Source organism: Oxyura jamaicensis, chromosome 13 (genome assembly GCF_011077185.1).
Source record: "Oxyura jamaicensis isolate SHBP4307 breed ruddy duck chromosome 13, BPBGC_Ojam_1.0, whole genome shotgun sequence".
In the NCBI taxonomy this organism is placed as follows: Eukaryota; Metazoa; Chordata; class Aves; order Anseriformes; family Anatidae; genus Oxyura; species Oxyura jamaicensis.
Genome location: NC_048905.1, coordinates 35016 through 57971, shown reverse-complemented (window position 1 = coordinate 57971; position 22956 = coordinate 35016). Strand labels below are relative to the sequence as shown.

General features: G+C 43.4%; 1 protein-coding gene across 3 annotated transcripts; it reads right to left on the bottom strand.

Moving 5' to 3' along the window:
• Positions 1-6737: 6737 nt before the first annotated feature.
• SLC26A2 (solute carrier family 26 member 2) lies at positions 6738-18804 on the bottom strand. Of its 3 annotated transcripts, none has more exons than XM_035338802.1 (3): positions 18635-18804; positions 11723-12376; positions 6738-9402 (listed from the first exon to the last, which is right to left on the bottom strand). In XM_035338802.1, the coding sequence occupies exons 2-3, from the start codon at positions 12362-12364 to the stop codon at positions 7897-7899; spliced, it is 2148 nt and encodes a 715-aa protein (XP_035194693.1). In that variant the 5' UTR covers positions 12365-12376; positions 18635-18804; the 3' UTR covers positions 6738-7896. The 3 variants fall into 3 exon arrangements, with proteins under 3 accessions (XP_035194693.1, XP_035194694.1, XP_035194692.1); XM_035338803.1 differs by lacking the exon at positions 18635-18804 and adding an exon at positions 17956-18175; XM_035338801.1 differs by lacking the exon at positions 18635-18804 and adding an exon at positions 17546-17572.
• Between the last annotated feature and the right edge of the window lie 4152 nt (positions 18805-22956).

The following is a 22956-nucleotide window of genomic DNA, read 5'->3' as shown; positions in this document are numbered from 1 at the left end:
TCCACCCCCGCAGCCATGCCCCACAGCTCCACAGCGTGGTTCCTGAGCTCCCTGCACCACAGCCACAGGGAGGGACCTTGCAGAGGTCACATCTCAGTGCCCCAGGAATCAAAGATGCCCCAGCAGGAGGTAAGAAGCACAGAAACTGGAGCACATCTCTAACCACCCATGGTACGATGAGACTGGATCTGCTAGCAGATTTTTAACAGGAGATGTGGCTGGGGAGTCTCCTTTGGCACGGGAGCACGTATAGAGACAATTATGGTTGTCTGCAGGGAAGGCAGAGCCTCATGTGGCACCAGCAAAGGGCTCCTGATGGAAGCCCATCATCTGGGCTCTGCATCAGCAGGCATCAGCATTGCTCTGCTAAAGGCAACAGCTGTCCTGTGCTTTTCAGGAGAGCACAAAGCTCCTGTCGGCATTACCTGAAACCGAATGCTCCTACCACTCTTGGCACCAATGCAGGAACTACAGCAGGTGCTCTGAGGTTTCCTAAGGTAAAAGGTGCCCTCAGGTAAAAGCTGGATCAAGAAAATCCTTTGTGTAACACAAGGGCACGCACGCTTACAGTAACCGCCCAGAACTGCTCCCAGAGCTGGTCTATTTTTGCTCCGACTCTTACTGGCCATAACCTGACCAGGGCATATAACTACTATGTCAAATAACCCCGAAACACATTGCAGTGATTTATTACTGCCACAAAGGTGGGTATCATGTGCTGCAAGCACAGCACCAAACCTGAGCAAAGCTGTTGTTTCCTGCAGCTTAGGAATTTGCACCTGGCCCACAGGAGGGTGCTGCTCACCCTGACCCAGCACAGGGTTGGCATTGCTTTTCTTACTGCTGGCCACCTCCCTTCAGGACACAAACAGCAGCCCAGCTGCTCAGAGCACCAAAAAAAGGTGAAGCCTGCTGCTGTCCATGTATTGTCAGCCAGTGCCCTGTTCTACGTTGGCAGGAAACTTCCACGTGTGCCACCGTGTACCAAATACACACAAGTCCAGGAGAACGCTATGCTCTAGCTTATGAAATATGTTATGCAGCTGTGTGTACACCAGGCTTTACTACAGGGTCTGCTGCATCTATCAAGAGAAACAGGGATTAGGGGTTCACTATTCACATATGTGTGGTTTTTCCTCTTCAAATTTATAGCTTCAACATCTTCTAAGGCATCAAGCATGTGTCTGACAGCAGGAAAAAAAAAAAAAAATCTTTTACTGATGGTACAGAAATCACAGCGATTTTACTACATTTGATAGAAAATTGCTGTGCTAACATCTTCTACAATGTCAATAAGGCACATTAGCATTTTAAAATGACAATTGATAAAGAACTAGCAGACGGAGACAGTGTAAAGGAAAGGCAACAATAAGCAGAGTATATCACCCATCGTTGTGTTTTGTTTGTATGACATTACAACTAACAAAATACAACTCTTGTGGCAAATTTTGGTCAGTGAGTACAGCCCCCAACGAGGAGCTGATGGCATTTCATCTCTTCTCAGGCTGTGCCCAAGGCAAAGTGAAGTCTGTGTTAGCGAACACACACCCAGCACGGAGCAAAGGCACGCAGCAGGCAGCTTCCCCCGCACCATGGATCCCAGCACTAGACCGGGGGAAATCTTACACCTCCTTTGTACCGCACAGATAAATCAGTAAAAAGGCAATCTCTTATACGTGCTATGCAACTTCTGCAAACTATTTTGAAATAAACTACTTCTGTAAACTGTTCAGGTCAGCCAACCAACATGGCCTGTTCCATTCATGAAGTAACATTTGTTTAAATGGATTCCCAAATGTGAAAAAGCTGTTCCAGGTAGTTTTTGCCATATTATTTATTGTGCAAAACATTATGTCATGAATAATATCTAAAATCACTCTGAATTTAAAATAATTCAGAAATCATATCCCAAAGCATACCATGGTACCTGAAATGATTGTCAGCAACCAGAGGTGATGAAATCAAATCACTGTGTGCTTACCAGAAAAAGGGAAGCTTCACCCCTCTAGGCATGTTTCAGCTGCACTTCAAATATACACAAAATTTTATTCCTAAAGACAAAGATTAGACATTAAAAACTTGGACGCAAGACCAGCAAAATGTTTGGTTCCCTATTGTCCTGTGGAGTCCTGAGATCACTTGGGAGCTGGACTAAGAACAAAGTGCTTTCAGAGCTGCAGAGATTGGCAATCCAAATATTTTAGACAGTACATTTCCACAATAGGGATCTGATTCTCCCTCAAATGTTGTAATATTTTGTGTATTTGCACATTAGGGAAATAGCAATGTGCCTATTTATAAAATACAATAGAAAGGTACTAATTATATTATGCACTAAATACATATATATGTATTAAATATTTTCCATTTTATTTAGCCAGAGGCCTCACTTCTAGTATTTTAGTCATCTCAAAAGAAAAAGCAAGACTCAAAATGATTTCCACCTCAGGTGGAATTTGATTGAAATAATAAAGATAGGTAGCTTCTCACATGTGCAGCTGCTCCACCAAAGGCTTACAAACATAACAACTGAATGCAAGTAATTCTTGGAACATAACAACGTTATTCAAAGTGCAAAGGCACAGTGCCTCATCTGTACTGAAGAGATCGACCCTTCTAGCTATGCCAGCATAGCAGACATGTAAAACACTCTAGTGCAGACACTTACATTGATATTGGCATCCTAGACTGAGACTCAGGAAAGCACAACAAGCTCTACAGATACAAAGCACCTTGTATGGCATTAGCAGTAGATGACTGCTATCTCCATGCATTAGCTCAGCTAATGCTGTTAAAATAAAGTTTAAATCACCTCGATTGCTTAATCACCTTTCCAAAGCACGTGAAAGAAAACCCAGAAGATAATGCCCTGAAATAAACTATCTGCCTGAAGAGTTTCACCCTCAACTAACAGGGCTTCCTCTTGTTCCAGTTTCTGTTGTTCTTGTAGACCAGCAGTCTCCGACATTCCAGTCGTGTGGGTGATGACTTTGACCTCCTTAAAAACTCCTAGCATCAACACCAGGGTGCTGGCAGCAGGCAGCTAGGCACAGTGAGGTTGCACAGCCCTTGGGTGGAAGATTCAAAGAACCGGATCTAGGGAGATGTGCAGCGTTGCTGGTCTTCTCAAGTAAGGTTTGAGATGTAGATCTAGGTTCCAGCACAGAGCGGCAGCCAGGATGCTCTTCTGCCTGCAGAACCTTCCCTCTGCACGCCAGGCCCGTCAGCGATGGATTTTAATGCCTCTTGGCACAAGCCAGCAGAAGTGAGCAGAGATGAAGGAACTGCTGTATTTTTTTTCTCAAGAGAGACATCCCTCCGTTCGTCACTGCAGCCCAGTGGGGAGGGAGTGCAGAAGTTATGGCAGCTCAGCTGCCCTGGCTGGGGGAGCCCAGTACAGAATTAGATTAAAATTACACAAAAATAAATAAGCACAAAACCAGAAATCCCTAATAATACCGAGTACAGGACACTGACTCATGCAGCAGAACTGAGCAGGAACTCAGTCCCTGTCTTATTATTACACTCATTATGGAAAAAGGCACACCAGCTGCCTGCAGCTCCTTTCCTCCCAGGCTCAGAGCCCAGAGGGCCAGGAGATTTTGGGGCTGTTTTATAACTTTTTCCTTTAGCCTTGGCACAAAAACTAAGTAGCAGTTCACAGGCAATAGCAAAATATACAACGATTCTTCTGCTTACAAACACATACAATGTCTGAAAGCAAAACACAGAAAGAGGTGTGGAAGAGGGTGATGAGGTGGATCTGGCAGCGAATTAGGGAGCAGCAGATGGAGCTGTAATGACTTACTAGGAAACCAGGATCACTAAATCGCACAAGACTGAGTGAGGTTGACCATGTCATCATAAATCCAAAAATAAGCACCATGTGCATTGTGGCAGCACCTTTCCACTTTACGAAGTAGACTGAAAACTGTTTCTGTGTCAAAACATTTACATAATTTAAATATTTATTACTGCAATTGGCACATTAGGCGAGTTGAATCTGTTATATATGGCAGCAATAAACGCAGAAAGTCTGACATTTTGCAGGAGACTACTAAAGACATTTCCAGGAGCATTTAGCATGGTTGAGACTGTGAGTATTGATTTCCATAATGCTGTGTTGTGATCATTAATGAATATGCTAATGATCCCTTAATTCCTCATTTAGACTGGTAATTGCTGGATTAGTGCCTCTGGGAGCAGAGTCACTGGTGATCAGTGGTTTACACAACCTTCCAGGCTGGCCCAGGGCTCTGAAGGCTGTGGCAAACGTCACTGCTCTGGACAGAGGAGCGTTCCCAAAACCTATCGTTCTGAGATTCCTTCTTCCCATAGGCTACACGTTAAGCTGTGAGGCAGGGATGAGAGAAGGGCTAGATGGCAGTGGGTATGGCAGACTTTCCCTTTTAAAATCCAGTACATGCATTCCACCATTTATTTTAGACAGCAGACGGTAGAAGAGCCCCTTCCAGGACAGAAAACAGCCACATCACAAAAACACAACTGGTGAAATACAGCTGCTGCATTCATCAAACAGCTGCAAAAGGCACGTATACATGTCTGAAATTCTTTTATAAATTACATTCTTTAGGGAAACAGTTTTCAGATGTGGTCCCTGATTCCTAAATATGAAGTTGGATTACTTCTAAAGGGTCCATAAACACACTGAAGCATACTTCTCTTACGAAGGAGACTTGATTTAACTTAGATTCATGTCTCTGTTGAAAAGAAAATATTGGCCTAAAAGGAAAATGGCTGAAGTCGCAGTTTAAAGAAATCCCTGCCATGATAAGCTCTAATCTTCAGTTAACGTCCAACGATTCTCTATTACAATAAACTCTCTGACAACTGGTATTTATTTCTGTTCCCTTTTAACCAGGGCTGCGTGAGTTTATACAGAGGATAAACTGTGGCCTCCGGATATTATCTTAAATAAGAACATCAAAAGTTGTTCTTTTGTTTGGCTGACTGCTTTTACCACTGCATTTTAATATGCTTTTTTAATGTTTTGTTTGAAATGGAATTTGGAGGCTACACTGCCAGTTGTGGCTGCACAAACAGCACTGCAGCCAAGCATGATGTGTTCTAGCTGAACATAAATCACTTTAGTGTATCTTTTAGCTGTAATCTAAATTAATTCTTTGAAAATCAATTTACGGCTGTTTTATTGTGCTTTAATGCACTTTTGTGCTATTGTGCTTTAATGCACTTTTTAAATAACCAGGTGCTACAAATATGCATCCTGACAGCTGTGGAACTACTGCTTCTTGGAAGTAACACTCTTATTCCTCCCTTCCTGGCACAAATGGAAGTGAATTTGAAAGAAACGTTAATAATTTTTGTTTTCCTCTTCTGTTACCCTGTTGCATAGTTCAAAAAAAATCTTCACCTGGGCAGCATGAGAAGGGTAGAAGTCATCATGAGAGTATAGAGAGGAAAGACTCACCCAAAACAACTTCTACTTTCCTTTATCCCTGCTTCAGGAGACGTCTCCTGGTGGGCCAGAGCAGCTTCTCGATCCTCCTCTCCTTATAAGCTACATGCCCGAGGGGCAAGGGAGTGAGAAAGAGTGGCTGGGGGGAAGCATGAAAATTTACCTCAACAGGGTACACTGTTTATTGTGATTTAATTTTTCATCATGACTTTGAGGAGAGGGCGCTGCTTCTAGCACTATTCTGCTGTCTTGAAAAGAAATAGCTAAAATCAGTGTTTAAAAATGGCATGGAGGATTTTGCAGAAAGTGAAAAACCCTCCTGAATGGGAGCCTGGCTGCTGGAGCTGCTGAGGACATGGCTGCTCCCTCCTGACGCTGGCTTGCGCTTTGGTAACATAAGCTTGCTAATTATAATTATCCAAACTGCATAAGGGATTCTTAGCACAGAATAAAAAAGTTCATGCAGAAAAAAAAAAAAAAAAAAAAAAAAACAGCAGTAGCTGTTTGGGATTCATCTCCTTGTATAAACACACCCTAAGGCTATGAAAAAAAATATTTGTGCTCTTTGAACACTGCAGAAGCATTAGAATTTTATCTCTGGTATTTGAAGACCTGCTTTTGCCTTAATAATGCCAGTTCTAGAACACATAAATCAAGGATCTCAGTTATATGCTACAGTGTGTCCCTCTGCCCATCTCCTAAATATTTTTACATGCTAAAATGTCCAAAAAATCTAGGACACACTTAACATATAAATGTTGCTGGGTCCTGGGACTCATCTTTCTGCTATCTATTCCTTCTCATCTTTCTGCTATCTATTCCTTCTCTTGAGGTCTCAGCTCCTAGAGTGAAGTGACGTGTGACATTTCAGCTTTCACTGAACAAGGGAACAGTTACTAGTTGCTCAGAAAAAAAAATAATAATCCTAAAAAGAAAATAGATTTCTATTTAGAAGATGTTTCATGACTTATATTGCATTTTGTTACCTTTTTGATTCTTGATTCATTATTTTTGAATGATTAAGACTAAGCATATTGTCTGTATAAAACATCTTTTCCCTTGTGAAAGCCGTCAAGAAACTGCAGCTCAGACTATAAACTCCCCTGGGAGAAACCACCCTCTTCCAAGTGTGTATGGTGTGCTAGGTATAGCTGGCACTCAGTAAAAAAAAAAAAAAAAAAAGTTAATCTTTCAATTATGTTTTCATAATTGTATTCTATTTCTGTAAGAACAGAGAACAGCCTTCCTACTCAGTGCTTCTATTTTAGGATGAATAATAGATACTATTCATGGTTCTGCATAATTTAAAAGCAAAGTACAAAGTTTTATTTACACTAACATGGTGAACAGCTTTCAGCAGAATCCTCTCTGGCTCTTTTTCTAATGACTGTACTTCCTGGCCTACCATCCCCATTCCAAAATGTCCATGACTGAACATGTGTAAAGGGTTTATGGTCAGTAAAACCTATATTCACTCACGAAGTCTGTGTGATACAGACAGATGCTGGCTAGTCTATGCGGCCCTTTTCATTTTGGCTCCTGTGACTCTGCCTGGCTTGTAGAGTTGGCTATGAAGAGCTGCAGTGCGTTGAGACCCATGAATTACAGATCTCCATGTCTAATGTTCACAATTCTGAAGTGCTCCTAAACATTAGGAAAATGAATGACTGACCATAAGCATGAATCAGACTTCTAAACCATCTCCTTTGAATAAAAACCCTTCCAGATTATCCAAAGAGAACCAAGCTGAAGAGACAATTTTTCCTGGCATGTAAAGACCTGTGTAGAAATTAGAAAATCATGTCCCTGTTGATCTGGCTGCATTAGCGTGACAGAAGATGATGACAATGCATTTAGATGTGATAGGTAATAGGATTTAGATAAGCTATTAGTTAAGACTTTTTTCCTGCATGTCTAGATTTTACTTACCTAGCTGTCTCAAAATCACCAGCTAAGGACTACATGTTATAGACCAGAGCAAACAGTCCCCGTCAGTCATTCCTTAAAAACATAAAGGTGTGATGACATGAAAAAGCAATACCACAACTAGGGACAAAAAAATAAGTTGCCTTGTAGCATTTTGCTAGACAGGATGCCCAGACTCCTTCAGGATCTTGTCCCATCCAGAAAGACTTCAATGCTGATGATCAAAACTCGGAAGGGTGGGTGGGGGGGGACACGACACATAAATGAAAAGTTGATGACAGAAGAGAAATGAGATGAAAACCCTTCGGTTCACAGACTGGTCACAATCAAGTTAAGAATTGCCTTCACTCAGTACCACCTATTGAATCATTACACCTGGCAGACAAAGTAAAGCATTAGAACACGCTGCACAGTCACCAATGTGTTACCAACAACCCTGCCTCTTTCCATCTGAGTGCACGTTTCATACACAAACACACAGACCCACACCCATTTTTTTCCAGGCTTTGTTCCAATTTGCTGCCTTCCTCCAGCTAGTTTTTAGAAGCACAGGTCCCATTGTGCTCCTGTGCACCCAATGCGAAGTCCACTGCCTGGTGCACGCTGTGGAACAGAAGGTGGTCCTCGCCCTCTTTGAAGAATTCTCCACGGATCAAGGAACTCCTCACCGAAGGATTGCACTGGGCCAGTAGCACCTGGACATCTATCTCCCTGTAGTCCTTGCAGACCTCTTTGAGCGTGCGTATTCCTGCCGTGTCCAGGAACTGTACTGCACAGCAGTCGATCACTATTGTGTGAAACCCCAAGGGTTCAGAGACAAGCTCCAAGGAGATGCTGGTTTGGTTGCCACCAGAACCCACCTCTTTGTGTCTAAGCATTCTTTTTGCTGCCTTTTTCTTTGCTGCCTTCACCTCAGCTGGGTTGACTCCAGTTTGCTTGTACAGCGTGGATTTGAAGCACTCTTTGTTGATATAGTAGAGGGGTGCTTCAAAACGGAACACCACAACTCCTGGCTTTGTTTGCAAGTTCTTGTAAGCAGACAGGGATTCGTATGTTTCAGACTCTGCCACCCAGCCAAGCAAGGGTGCCTCTGGTTTCTGAGTTCGGAAAATGACACAGAGCATAGAGAAGCAAACGCCAACCAAAAGACCAATCTCAGTACTGATGAGTGCTGAGGATGCCATAGTAACTATCCAGATTACTGTGTCCACCCTGCTCAAATGCCACATTTTTGGCAGGTCTTTGAACTTTCGCAGGGCTCCTCTGAGGTTTACAATAGTTATGACAGCAAGGACACATTTCTGAAGGGAATAAAACAATGGCGCAATCACAAGGAGGACTATTAGGATTAACAAACTAGTCACTATGCCAGAAATCTGTGTCCTACAGCCTGTTGACTCTTTGACAAGAGTCTTGGCAAGAGCTGCACTTGTTGTGAAACAATGGAAAAAAGAGGGAATGATGTTGCAGAAGCCAATGGCATACATTTCCTGGTTGGCCTTCACAGTGTAACCATGCTTCTTGGCAAACATCTCTGAGAGGGAGACTGTGATGGCAAAGCCAATGATGGCTATGGGGATTGCATCCAAAGCCACATTCGGAATCAGGTTCCATTCTGGAGGTCTGGGTGGCAGAAACCCTGTTGGGATCTCTCCAGCAATGCTTGAGCCATATGTTTCTCTCAGCTTCCCTAAGTGAGATGCCAGAGTAGCTGCCACAACCACAGCTAATTCAATTGGTATTGGAGCCTTAAGCCTGGATTTAAAGTGTTCGTTAAGCTCTTTGGTTGGGATAAGAACAATAAAGCACAAGAAGCTGGTGATGAGATCACAGATGTTGGTCTTGTGTATGTTTCTGAAGATGTTTATCCATGTGGTTATGACGGAGCCGACGCCACTGCTCCGTGGTACGTCCAGACCCAGGAGATACTTAGCTTGTGAAGTCAGGATGGTAAAGGAGGCACCCGTGACAAATCCGCTGAGCAATGAATCGGAGAGGTACACTGAGACAAAGCCCACTTGAAAGAAACCCATGGCCACCTGCAAGGAATCAACCACACAAAACAGATTAGGATCCAAACCTTGCAGATGTCATCCCTGTAGGGCTCTGGAGGAAAGCAGGATAAAAAAAAGCACCATACATGGCCTCGGAGAACAAGGCATGGTGTCAACATGGAGCAGACAGTCTCCATTATTCAGCTGCTCCTTGTGCACTGCACTTAAACAAAATGCATTTCTAACACAGAACAGACATTTTTAGAGGTCACGGAGGTCTCCATACGTGTGCCTACCGTTTGCCCATTGGCTCAACGCACCTCTATCTGCCTTAGTGGGCAAAAAAGGAACACAAGGGAAAAAGCATTTGAAATACTAGCTACTTTTGCCGTTTCTGTCACAAGTTCTTTTGATTTCTATCAACTTTTCAGGGATCCAAAACCTATGCTTTTGTCTGTCTCCCACTCGAGCTCACAACCTGCAATAAAAATACAGCTTATGGCATAACAGCTGCCCCTTGCACTGCATAAAGCATGGCCCATCTGCCTCAGAAAGTATATGAGCTGCACACCCTTGTGATGCAGATTATATATGAATAGAGATAAACTTTTGAAGTGCCTTGTCATTCATTCTTTTATTAATGTTAGTTGAATGGAAAAATCCTTGGTGCTCTTCCACAGGAATGAGTGGTTTTATGGATACCTACCCTATGTATCTTCACACCTGGTAAACTTCCCTTCCTTCCCATCACCCTTCATACAAAACAGAGCACAGACTTTCTCACAGCAGCTACAGAAACTTTTTGAAATCTCAACAGGTTTTGCCAGAAACCTATTAACTTCCTGAGATGGCCAACAGGGCTGCCTACACTGTTATCTGAAGACAGCAGGCCAGAACTTACCCATATTAAACATTAAGCAGTGTCATCTTGATATATTCCATTCCAAGGCTAATCATGGCTGGAAACCTAAGAATCTCAAAACATTACTGAAGAGAAGGCAAATTTGGGGCCTGGACTGAATAGACATGGGTTCATCTCCAGACTCTACAGTAGGCTTCTCCACAGCCTAGGTAATTCCTTTAATTCAAGGCTTTCCTAGCTGTAAAACCGAAGTAGTGGTAATCATCTTACCTAGCTGCACTGTAGGCAACTGGTATGACCAGACTGCTTTTCGCAATTTGATTGTAAAGTTACGGATACAAACAGAATGTGAGTTTGTTTGGAGCTTCCCATTAAAATCAAACTAATAAAAATTGTGTGTGTGAAGATCTATTGGTTGGCAGGCTGAGAGACAGCAAGTAAAATATGCCTAACATTCAGAATGACTGAAAATAAAATAATCTGACTTTTCAAACAAATAAACTTAAATGTACCTTCAAAGTTCAGTTCAAATCACAGCTCCAAAACTGCTTACATCCTACAGTGATAAATTCATTGCACACCAGGTGACACAGAACATTTGTGAAATTATTCAACACTACCTTGCAGTACAAGAAAAAGTCCTAGGTAATGCCTAAAAGCAATGGTTCTAGAGTATCAAAGGTATGTCTCCTTTTCCTCTCCTCTACAATTTGATTAGCTACCACCAGGTATGTCACTGCAGGAAGAAATGAATGTGAACTCATGAACTGAAATATCACAGCTCTGCAGTACTGTTAAAACTAAATCCATCCTAGTTAATGCCTGACAGTCTAAAAACAAAGGTATCAGCTTTAATTTAAGCAAGCATGCAATTCTATGAAGTAAGCAGAGACAAAATGGTAAAATATTGTTAAATAATGTATTTTGATATGGTAGTAACTAAAAGTTTTGTTTCAATACAATACTATTTTATCTCAGTAGCATCCTTTTCATACAATGACATCGATTTGGCTTTGAAAGGGCAGACAGCTAAGTTTTACAAGCACACTGACAAATAAAAAGAAACTGGAAATAGCTTTTCTGTTCAGATTTTTTTTTTCGGTAAAAGAAAAGCCTGATAACCCAAGTCTGGAATTAAAAACTGACACGCCACATTTTGGCCCAACAAATCGGAGGCCTAAGATACAAGCCAGTTACAGCACAAGGCAAGGAAGGTGGTGAGCAGAAAGCTACGGAAACAGCAGGTATTGTCTGGCAATGGTCCAATGCAGGTCCTTACAGTCCCCAATAAGGTAACAAAGCAAGCGCAAAATGCTGTTTAGAAAAGGAGAGGACAAAGACGAGTTTCTTGCACCACAGTAACTGGAGACCTCCAGTCCTCCCTTTGTCCACTCGCCTGAGATGCAGGGAACATGTGCAACCCCAGCAGACAGCCCACAGGAACAATCACTTAGAGAATTAAAACTATTTCCACAGAATACCTGTTTGTGCTCCTTCTCTTACCTGATAAACTCCAGCTATGAAGGTCACGGTGGCTCCCACCTTTATTGCATAGCAGGTTTTATCACAGAGCAGGATCTGCGACGTCTGGTTCAGAGGCACAATGGTGGTGTTTACATGCATGACTGTATCCGTGTGGGCACTAACAGTGGCTGCCTCCAAGTCATAGCCAGCTCTCTGCACTTCACGATCCACCACTTGGCCCACCATCAGGCAAAGTGCACCAAAGATACCCACAGAGATGTGGCGAGAGGTTCCAAATATGGAATAAATAATGCCTGCGAAAAAGGACGTATAAAGGCCGTAGATAGGCTCCTGTCCAGCCAAGAGAGAATAGGCAATTGACTGTGGGACTAGTAAGACTCCCACAATCACACCAGACATTAGGTCTCCCAGTAGGCACTCTTTTAGTTTGTATTTAGGAAGCCATTGCAAGATGGGAAAGAAACTGAAAACACAGTCTTTAACTTTGCCTGGAGTGCAGCTGCAAGCTTCCTTTGCTCGCTTAACCATCAGAGCCTTCAAGTTCCTCTTCTCCTCCTGAGGTTCCAAGAACATTCTGTGATAGAAAACATGCTTAGCATCATCTCCCTCTGGTACTTCTGCCACTGACCGGACATTGTTGAATTCTGCTATGGCCGCCATCTCAAGGACTGCCTAGGAACACAAGGAAGGAACATTTTGACTAAACAAATGCATTACATCAGACTTTGTAATGGAGTCAGATCAGTAGATATGAAAAGCAAGGGCTAATAGTCTTGGTTAAGCACAGAGAAAGCAAGTTCCAATCAAACTTGGAAAGAGCCTCTCGTTACAACCCCTTAAACAAGGAATCATCTTCTCTAGGAAGGAAGCTGATATCCTGTAGAATAAGTTTGCTGCTGGTGAAGTTGTGAAATGGAAAATAATGCAAGAGTACTGTCTCTTAGAGAGGTTTCCTTGATAAAAATGCTCTTTGCAGTCTGTTTCACAGTACCACGACAGATAATGAGTTTTATTGTGGTACAACAGTCACTTCAATTCAGTTGCTGAAAATTAACTACAATTAGTGTATTTTTTGTATTGCATAGCTTGGTCTAAACCTCATTTATTTATGCATTTATTTATGTATTTAAGCACAGTGATTACACTTGCCAAATATTGTCAAGATTTGCCACCTGAAAAGACTTAATCCTTACACAATGACTTTATTTCAGTCAATCACATTTATTAAATGCTAGTTTTCAAGTAAATTACTTCTAACCTAAACAATACAACCAAGTGGAAGGCCTATTAAGGGGGATAGCGTAAGGCAGGCAGCACATTTCTGCCAGAACACGTGCTCTAATACAGACTGTCTACATACCATAAAACAAGGTGATTATATCAAAGCACATTTAGGAACAGAAACAAATTGCCTGAATGTGAGAGACCGAATTCTTGATGAGACAAGCCCTGATGAAACTTGATGATCCCAACTGCGATTGCCTGCACTGCTGTGTTGTCATACAGCACTGTCAGTTTCTGGAAAACATCCAGAATGGTCCAGAAAACTCTCTTTCCATCGCAATACCTGTTACCACCAGTATGTTGAAGTCATCAAATCTCAGCCAAAAACACACTTGCCTGGTGCTGCAAGCCAAGGTCAGACACTGCAGCAGAACTCTGAAAGTCTTTTTGAACGCTGCCTTTGTAGTCACTGAGTGCTAATAACAACGTGCCACTTATGTATTAATTACACCTTCTCTATGCAGTGCAAACATCAGCCAAACTAATATCTGATGCAATGTTTACAACTGAATTAATTATCACATCTATCGGAGCTAGCCACATTGAGCATTTTGAGAATACATCTCCAAATTTGTTCACTTAATCAACATCTCACAAGTAGCTATAAAACATTCACTGCTACTATCACTTCAGAATGAACCTCTGAAAAATGTGTGTGGGGAGAAGTGAGAGAATTTAAGTGTGGTTCTTAAACTGCCAGCTTCTCCTACAGCCTGAAACTGATCTCCGGAGCTATGCAGAGAGGAAATTACTTCTCTTAGACTTTGTTCTAATCAACTGAGTATTCAATTTTTCTTCTTCTGTTCTAGGTTTGCACGCTGTCACACAGAGGTATCCAGATGTGGACCACACATATAATGGTTTACAGTCACATCTCTAACAGTCTGTTTGCTCAGACTGAGAGATGAACAGCTTTTGGTTCTTCTGGCTAGAAATAGCAACCCAAGTAGTTGCTATCTTAAAACACCCAAAGCATACAATACTAAGCTTATCAGAGGACCCACAAGACAGTAGGAGCAGCTACAGTACTTAACATTTAGACCCACTTCTCTTTCCAGACAAAAGCATTCAGGGATTTCTACGGTAGCCTCCCAATTAGAAAGCAACTCAACCTGACTGATCCAATTCTTCCACATTACACCACAGCATACTTCTCTGTTTTGCAGTCTATGCCCCAGTTTCCTGGAATTTCGAGCCTGAGGTACCTGTTTGGTTGCAACAAAAGCCTGTCAAAACAAAGCTTAACAATTATATTGAACCAGGTCAATCTTCCCCACTGTTCTGAACAGTTATTAGCAGCCCAAATTCCCAAGACGGTGCTACCAGGCTACAGCTTGCAGAGGGCTATCTAAAATCAATACACACTACATAATGCGGATAGATAGCCAAGAGGAAATACCAGAGGCTGGTATTTTAACCCCAGAAGGTGCTTTCATTCACTACAAACTCGGAGCCAGTGAGCATCTCTCTGGCAGGTAAGCTCCTACATCCTTTCACGTAACCAAACACTGCTCCCTTTTTGCTCAGTTCAAAACACAGCTGCCTTTCAGTAGCTGGACCGCTACTGAAAGGCAGCTGTGTTTTGAACTGAGACCTCCCCGGCCCCAGAACTGTAAGTAACACCGTTGTATCAGGAGGGGTGGATTTGCTGCACAAGGTGGGGACTGTATGCTTTCCTGTTATCATGACCTATGCAACCCATACTCTGTTATATTCTGGGGCAGACAGAACAGCATTGCCTGGTCTCATGCTCTGAGACACTTCACTAACACCTGGCTCCTGCTCTCCCCACCCAGCAGGTACTTATAGCAAGGTGTCAATGCTTTTCTCCTGCTCGTGCCCTGTTCTGTACTCCCACACCTTCAACTCTATGCCTACCCAATCTGAAAGCCACACGGGGTCTGCCAGGCAGGATCTTCAAACCAGAAAGAAGACTTAGCACAACAACCAAGGAGAACGTGCCTCTTTGTGGTTGCAGTTCTGAGAGCAGGCTGAACAGCAGCTTTGGAAAATTCACATTAAAAAAAATATTAAAATAAAAATAAATAAATAAATAAATAAATAAAAGGATGAAGCCTAATGCACTTGCACTCCAGTGTTAGGTGAGACCTAAGTAGAAAAATCCACAATTTGAACTTAAGTCCTATTTCTGGCATCTATGTTCTTCTATTGGTCCTGACCCTTATAAGTTAGAGAACTGTGAGTTCTGCATCTGAAGATTAGTCCACCCAGAACTGTAATATATTTACATTTATAGGGGTAAACTTCCATATGCACTTATTAGCCTTCTTATCTGCTCTTCTTGGACAAGCCAGTCACCCAGTATAATACACAGAAAGAGAAGAAAGCATTAGTTTTGCCTATCTGTGTTCTTAATTATTCCACAATTCCATCTTAGAGCTACCTAGCTACACAGAATTGCTATACCACATACCTAAGTACACCTTACAATGACAAACGTCCTTTGATTAACATCTTACAGTCCACTATCTATAACATGCTTTAGAATAATTATATGGTCAGAATAGCTGTATGAAGGACTCGGATCTTTACAATGAGAACTTTATGGTGCAAGAAGTGACTTACTCAAGCTCACGCAAGGATCATCACTTCAAGGACAATGCAAACTCCCAGCATACATCCTCACAATCCAGATATCTAATCTGACCCACCCAATAGTTATTGCAAAGTCCACTTAGGAATTTTTTATAGCACATACAAGAAAAGAGAAAAAAGTGAATATAGCATGCAAAAGCATGCAGCACTCAGCACAAGCACATTCCGTATTTGTATTTGCTCAAGCAGTTTTATTCATTTCACAAGAACAGAGTTACAAATCTAAAAACCTTCATCCAATGCTCAGCAAATCAATACTGCAAAGCTAGGGGAGAAACTCACCTGCACGCTATTTTTTATGTGTAGCAAATTGGTTAGATTATTTCATCTTCTGACATTTTAGTAAAAAAAATTAGCAATGAAAAGCCTTCTGATTCCTCTTCCCTTACCCAGGACTTCCAGACAGCTTACTGAAATCTGAGAATTTTTCTTAATCCATCAAGAAACTCAAACATGAAACCCAGCTGGTTCAATTTAGTTCTGTGTAGTGTCATAAAATGTCTGCACAGTAGATGGTAGCTGGTTTTTTTTTGGTTGTCTCAACAGTACAAAAATGCTCTAAGTGAAAATCTTCTTGGCTACTAAACTGCGGGCATATACTGGACCTTTCTGTTCACCTGCATAACAGCTTTCTGTACGTGCCATGAAAAGGGCCTTTCACACACAGTCACAGCCTCTCAGGATGTCAGGACACTAGGAAATGACACAATTTTTAACACTGTTTCACCCGATTCTGTTTGAAAGCATTACTCTGCATTATTTCTGAAACCATTTAGCCCCAACCATGCTGAATAAAAATGGATTTTGTTCTAAAAAAAAAAAAAAGTTCTAAACATACAGAATATCATTCCGTATATTTAATCTGGAAAAGAAACTACTGTGCTTTTTGTTTTGAAAACTGCTATTTTCATACAGCTCATTTGTATGCCTAGAATTCACTTTTGGCCTCAGTAATATCTTTAGGGGTTGTCTGATTGCCATGAAAGCTTTATATAAGCAAAGGATACGACACAGAACTGTGGAAATTTCCAGTATCTCTCCATCGCGTTATCAAGTGACTGCCATAAAAACAAGATATGGGGAGATACTGTACTCTTGAGATACAATGACTTTTACAGACTATTTCTGGATCCCATGTGGGCCTCTCTTACTGATCCCTTTATACGTTAGAGGTCAGCTAACGTCTGCCTAATGCCTGTCTTACTGGAAACACTACCCACAGCACAGGGCTTGGCTGCCTTAGACTTCTATCTGTGTCCCAGAACACAGTCACCCTGACAGTAAGAGACTAATGGACTGTGAAGCTCACTTGAGGGCTGGAATAACATACTACAATCTTAAATGTAAGACCTGAGTAATTAAGAGTAGAAAATAAATGAAAATAAAAGTGTCGGTTCTATAACACCAATATTAGTTTTCCAGATTATTTCTCTAAATTTCATTTGCATGTATTGCCACTGTATGCTCTCACTACCCAGCCTCATGTACCCACCTGCAAGACATGAGAAGTTTCAGGCATGCACTTAAAAACTAATGCATAAACAGATCATTTGAAGAGGCATGATCGTTTTTGAAGAAATGTAGAAGATAAATGAGTAAATTAGAAATCCAAGTTCAATATGAACTGAACAGGAGCAGGGATACTACCTCAAGGTTCCTGCAAAATTTCACCCTAGGAATATAAGAGGAAAGCATACCACTACGTTTTGATAACGAGATCTTCACACTTACTCTTTTTGGACAATAGACTTCAGCTGTTACCAAATAATCTCCTTACTGTTGTGGAGCAACAAGGAAATTCAATACTGCCACGATAACGCCAAGATAGGCACCGGAGCAGCACTGCATAATCCTTAATACTTTCAAACAACACGTGGAAGATACAAACATTCATTTCAATTGTACTACTGAAATATTTCTGAAGAGCATAAAAAGACATACTGCCTTTACCATGCTTAACCAACGCATCTGGGGACTGAGCTACGTTGCTATCCGCAGGATAATCACCAAACTTGAGCTCACGCACAAGAAAATGCGCTGCCACACATGCAGACAGATAATAAAACACCGCTTGCATGAAATATGGGATCTCTTCCTACTTCAACGCCAGTTCAGCCGGGTGATGATGCCCCTAGATGCTGGGCCTGCTCTGTGGAGAAGACAGCCACCCAACTCTGCCAGGCAGCTGCGTGTCCCGGGCAAAACACGCACTGCCTGCCCTGCCCTCGTGCCGCAGATCCCCGATGTGATAGCGAACGGCTGTCTCCCACGTAACCTCAGCAGTCTTCTAGTTTGGCATGGAGCATTTCCAGCACCTCGCTTCTGCCTCGGGACCCTCCATCTGCCCTTACCGTTAGCCGGCGAGGTTAGAGCACCCAAGGGCTGTGCTCAAGGCCAGGCGTTGCACTGGGCATGTGGAGGAAGCGCTGCCCCGAAGGAATTTCCTCAGCAGCTAATGCCAGCTCATGAGGAACCCGCTCCCTGCGTGGCTCAGCCTGCAGCCCTGCCACCCAAGCACAGCTCACTGGGCCCGGGCGGACGGTGCAAGTAGCTGGGCGTTACACTGAAAACCTGGAAGAAAAACTCACTGAAAAAAAAAAAAAAAAAAAAAAAAAAAAAAAAAAAAGGAAAATCCACTGCTGAAATTGCAGTTTCCGCTGAGAACGCGTGTACCGGTGTGGAAGCCAAGTAATGTCTGAGCTTCCAGGATAACGAAGGGGAATTCTGCTGTCTTTTGGGCAGGGCTCAGTGCCACCCCCTCCACCTGAGTGGCGTTTCGCCTTTGTCTGGCCGCCGCTCCCTACCCACCTTCCGCCGCGCTGCGCCCACCTCGCAGATCCGCGGCTTTCATTTTCTCTTTCCTGCCACCTCGCATTCTTTGAAACCCCGCACCGAGAGATGCTCCTGTAGCGAGACTACGAACACCGAGCCCCCTGGAAGAGCCGGAGCGAGCTCACACCGCCAGTCCCTTGCCGCCAGTCCCTTGCCCTCAACCCCCTGCCCTCAGCCCCCCCGCCGCGCCGCGCTCACCACGGGGCCGCCGGCGGCCGCAGGCAGGACGGGCTCGGCTCGGCTCGGCTCCCGGCAGCTGCTGGAGGCTCGGCAGCGCCGGCCCGGCCCCACGCCTCGTCCCCAAGCCACCTCCCCCCCGAGAGGCCGGGGCCGGGAGCCGCCGGCCGGGCAGGGCCGCCCCCGCCGCGCCCCTCAGCGCGCCGCCCGGCCTCCCGGGGCCGCTGGGGGTGCAGCTGGGGAGACCAGAGGGGGCGGCGGGGAGGTTAGCGGCCGGCCCTGGGCCGGGGGAGCGAAGTACCCCGCTTGTCAGGACGGGGCTCGGTGTGGGACTCAGGGCCACAAAGGGCGAGGAAACCGGACAAAATGGCAGCTGCGGGCCGCGGCCCAGCCCTGCCGGGTGTTACCAGGGCCCAGGCTGGAGCGCCCCCCGACCAGCTCCCTGCTGTCTCCCCTCGGTCCCACCACGAGGGCCCTGCCCTGGTGGTCCTGCCCGGGCTGCAGGGATAGCGTGTAGGGACATTGGTTGATCTGTGTGGGGATTTGTGGGGACTCCTGTGGTAATCAACACCAGGTGCTGTAGCTGCCCCTCACACACACAGGCAGTATGGGAAAGCAGAAATCTTGCTCTTGGAAACAACCAGGGCAATGCAGGCTGCAAGGAGATCAGACCAGGCCTGTGGGTTGTCAGCAGTTACATTTTGGGGCCATGCTGTGCGGTTGTGTGGTTCCCAGCCTCCTGGTGGGATGGTCAGGGTGTTATAAATTTGCTCTCAATTAATTGACAGAGAGGGTCGTGTCCAATAATGCAAATGATTTTATTAAGTAAGCAGCCAACAAGCAAAACAGTGCTGGGCGGCCGGGGAATCTCAGGCTCTACCAATGGCACGCACCCACCCTCCCCCAGAATCTTCCTTTTATCGCCTGGTGGTTCCAGTATACGTGACACATCCTGGTATGTTCTGTGGCTGCTCATGCTGTTGCCAGGGGGTCGTCTCAGTCCCTTTGGTGGTCATGAAGATGAAGGCCGTAGTCTTCCTCTGCATTGTGACTCAACTTCTTTTCCCTTATCTGGTCATGTTGGCCAAGCATGAAGCAGGAAGGCAGGATGCTGCCAAACTAGTTAACAACTTATCAAGAAGTGGTTACATGAGCCTTGCAACAGTGACTTTAAGCAGAAGATGAAAGAAGGGGGGGAAGGGGAGGGGGTGGGGGGAGCTCCCTCCTCCTTGCTGGTTTCAAGCGAATCCTTTATGTACTCTTTTGTTACATTAAGTAAGGAATTTCATAATGTCCAGCCAGGCGCTTCACAGTTTCTTATCACCCAGGAACCTTCACTACCCCCACTCTTCGAACAGAACAAAGACAATGAACAAACATTTATTGTATATTACAATCCCTCCTTTTTCTTTTGGTTACTTATTTTGTTCATTGAATCTCTGCAACGCCTGGCGACTAAGCACCAGCGCTTCTATATTCTCACCCTGATTTAATGGTTCATATTCAGTGCGAATAAGCATTAAGTGTGCTGCTTCTAGGCGGCTTTTTACAATTGCAATTACCTTATTAAAAATACATGGTCCAAAAGTTAACACTATTATTAACAGCAGTAAAGGTCCTGCTATAGTTGACAACAAGGTAGTAAGCCAAGGTGAATAATTAAACCAAGATTCATACCAATTTTGCCTAGCTTCATTTTCTCTCTTTCGTTTACAAATGGTAATTTGCCACCGTATGCTGATCATATACATATTCTTCAGATTCTTGGTATAATTATTACCTGTACACAAAAATCATGAGACGCGTTGAAAAGTTTTAGCGGCAGACAAGGAGTTACCCCTACAGATGAACAAACCCACCTAGTGTTGTTAGCTGGGATTAACCATTCGGCTGATTGTTTTCCAATACTGTAGTCATTTTACAAGCTGGATTCACTGAACACTTCCTGATACACTTCCTGATAATACCTTATTTGTTCCTACTGCCTGGGGTCTATTGGCATCCTCCCTTTTTATCAGTATGAGACCCCCTTTTTCTTGGAAGTTCAGAAAAGTCACTTTACCACTGTTGCCCAGGCCCATGGCCTTTTCCAATTTGACCCAATTTTGGTTTGGGGGTATTTTGGGGGTTAGTCTGGAGACAAAGATCACATTAAGTTATTTGAATGATGTTAGCATATAAGTTCTTGGCAATAATTTTTCAAATTAGATAGTTATACAAAGCGTCTATTCCTCAATGTGTCCTCCGGTGTTTTTCCTTTACTGGGGACCACAATAAATTGGAGGGGATGACTAGCTTCCACTTCCCTTCTTTGGTAATAGCCCATCCCTCTTGGTTCTATTTTCCCTTTTGACTTTCGATTAATTTTCTATCCTTTTTTGTTATATACAGGCTTACCTTCAAGGGGAATCTGCCTGTCTGGAGCCAGGGCTCCCTCAGTTGCTACCTCATTTTCTGCTGCTTCTTTTGCCTCTCTGTCCTCCAGATCATGTCCTTCCACTGATTCTGAGCTCACCTTCTGGTGTGCCTTCTTGGTATTTCAAGAACCTTTGTAGGGAAAGCCAGTGACCGCCTTTCACTTCCAGCACCGCAGACACTGTGTGAGACACTAGCACAGTTATTTTCTGGCCCAAGATGAACTTGCGTGCCTCCTGGATATTTAGCACCATTGCTGCAACAGCTCTGAGACATCCAGGCCATCCCTTGGCAGCAGCATCCAGCTGCTTAGAAAAATAAGCAACTGTCCTTCGATATGGGCCCAGGTCCTGTGCTAGTATTCCCAGGGCAATCCCCGTCCAGGCCATACATGCTGCTTCTGTCTGGGTGGCTATGAGGAGGTCATCTACATACCGCAACAGCCTTCCTTCTCCTGATGGGGCTTCCCAGGTCTCCAAGTCCTTGCAAGTAGTTCTCCGAACAAGGTGGGTGAGTTCTTAAATTCCTGAGGCAACCTTGTCCATGTGAGCTGTGTTTTGCGCCCACTCTTAGGGCTTGTCCAATCAAATGCAAAGATTTTCTGGCTGGCTTCATGGAGAGGGAGGCAAAAGAAGGCATCCTTCAGGTCTAAAACAGTAAACCAAGTTAGTTCTGGTGTTAAGCATTTTAATCAGTGATCAGGCTAATTCCTTCTCTGTCTTCCTTTTCAAGGGGTACTGTTTAATTCTGCCTGGCTGTTTTCCTTCCTTAAGTTTAATTTGTATTGGAAGTGCATTTTTTTATTTTTATTATTATTATTATTTTATCTTTTTTGCCTTCCCTGGTACATCCAGAAAACACTTGACTTAGGATTTCCTCACTAATTTCCTCTTTGATCTCAATAGCTGTCAGTATCAAACTCAACACTTCCACATATCTTTGATCATTTATCTCCAGAATAATCTCCCCATTTTTAAATGAAATTGTTGCTTGTAATCTTTCCAATAAATCTCTCCCTAGGAGTGACTCTGGGAGTTGGGCATGTATAGGAACTTGTGAATGCCCCACTGTTTTCCATATTTATATTTCAATGGTTTGCAGAAATACGCTATTTCAGATTGGCCAGTTGCCCGTTTCACTACAATGTAATCATTCCCCACTGATCTGCATGTTTAATTGAGGAAGATAAAAGTCCTCTCTCCTTCCAAATTGCCCCGTGTACATGCACCACACCAAAGGTGTATTTCAAATCTGTCCAAATGTTTGCCAGCTCAAGAGGTCTTATCAAGGTGATGATTTCCACCTTTTGGGCTGATGTTTGTTACCGCATATCCTGTGAAGCAAAATCCCCAGCGGACAAAGCTGCTGCCATCTATGTACCAATCCTCCACATCTTCTAGGGGTGTTTCCTAGAAGTCTGGTCAGCTGGAGTATACCGTGTTCATGGTCTTGACACAAGATCTGGTGATCTGGAAACAGTTACTGAGGAAAGAGGCTAGGTTCATAGTATTAGTGCCGAAAAAAAAATAACATTAGTAAACTAATAGTCCATGATACACATTCCTCTTCTTCAGTAGCTATAATTTGTGTATTGCAACAGTGTCCCCTTTTCCCGAAGGGGTCTGTCAAACTTCAAGATCACAGGCTAGTTGTTTCCTGAATATGGTGGGGCTAGTCTTGAACCCCTGTGGTAACACTGTCCAAGTAATCTGAGTTTTCCGTCCTCTATTAGGATTTTCCCATTCAAAGGCAAAGAGTTTGTTTTTCATTTGCCACGGGCAGGCTGAAAAAGGCATCCTTTAAATCTAGTACCATGAACCAAACTTGACTATTTTTCTAATTTTGTAATTCCAATCATTTTTCCCAATTTAAATTTCAAGCATTGCAAAAAAAAAAAAAAAAAAAAAAAAAAAAAAAAAAAAAAAAAA

What these genes read in the sequence shown, in the direction of transcription:
- SLC26A2 (XM_035338801.1), bottom strand. Translation starts at nt 17,572, where the DNA reads ATGCGTTGGTTAAGCATGGTAAAGGCA. An exon ending in GGTTAAGCATGGTAAAGGCA is followed by an intron (nt 12,377 to 17,545) that starts GTATGTCTTTTT and finishes TTGTGTTCCTAG; the next exon opens with GCAGTCCTTGAGATGGCGGC. An exon ending in TCATAGCTGGAGTTTATCAG is followed by an intron (nt 9,403 to 11,722) that starts GTAAGAGAAGGA and finishes GATTCCTTGCAG; the next exon opens with GTGGCCATGGGTTTCTTTCA.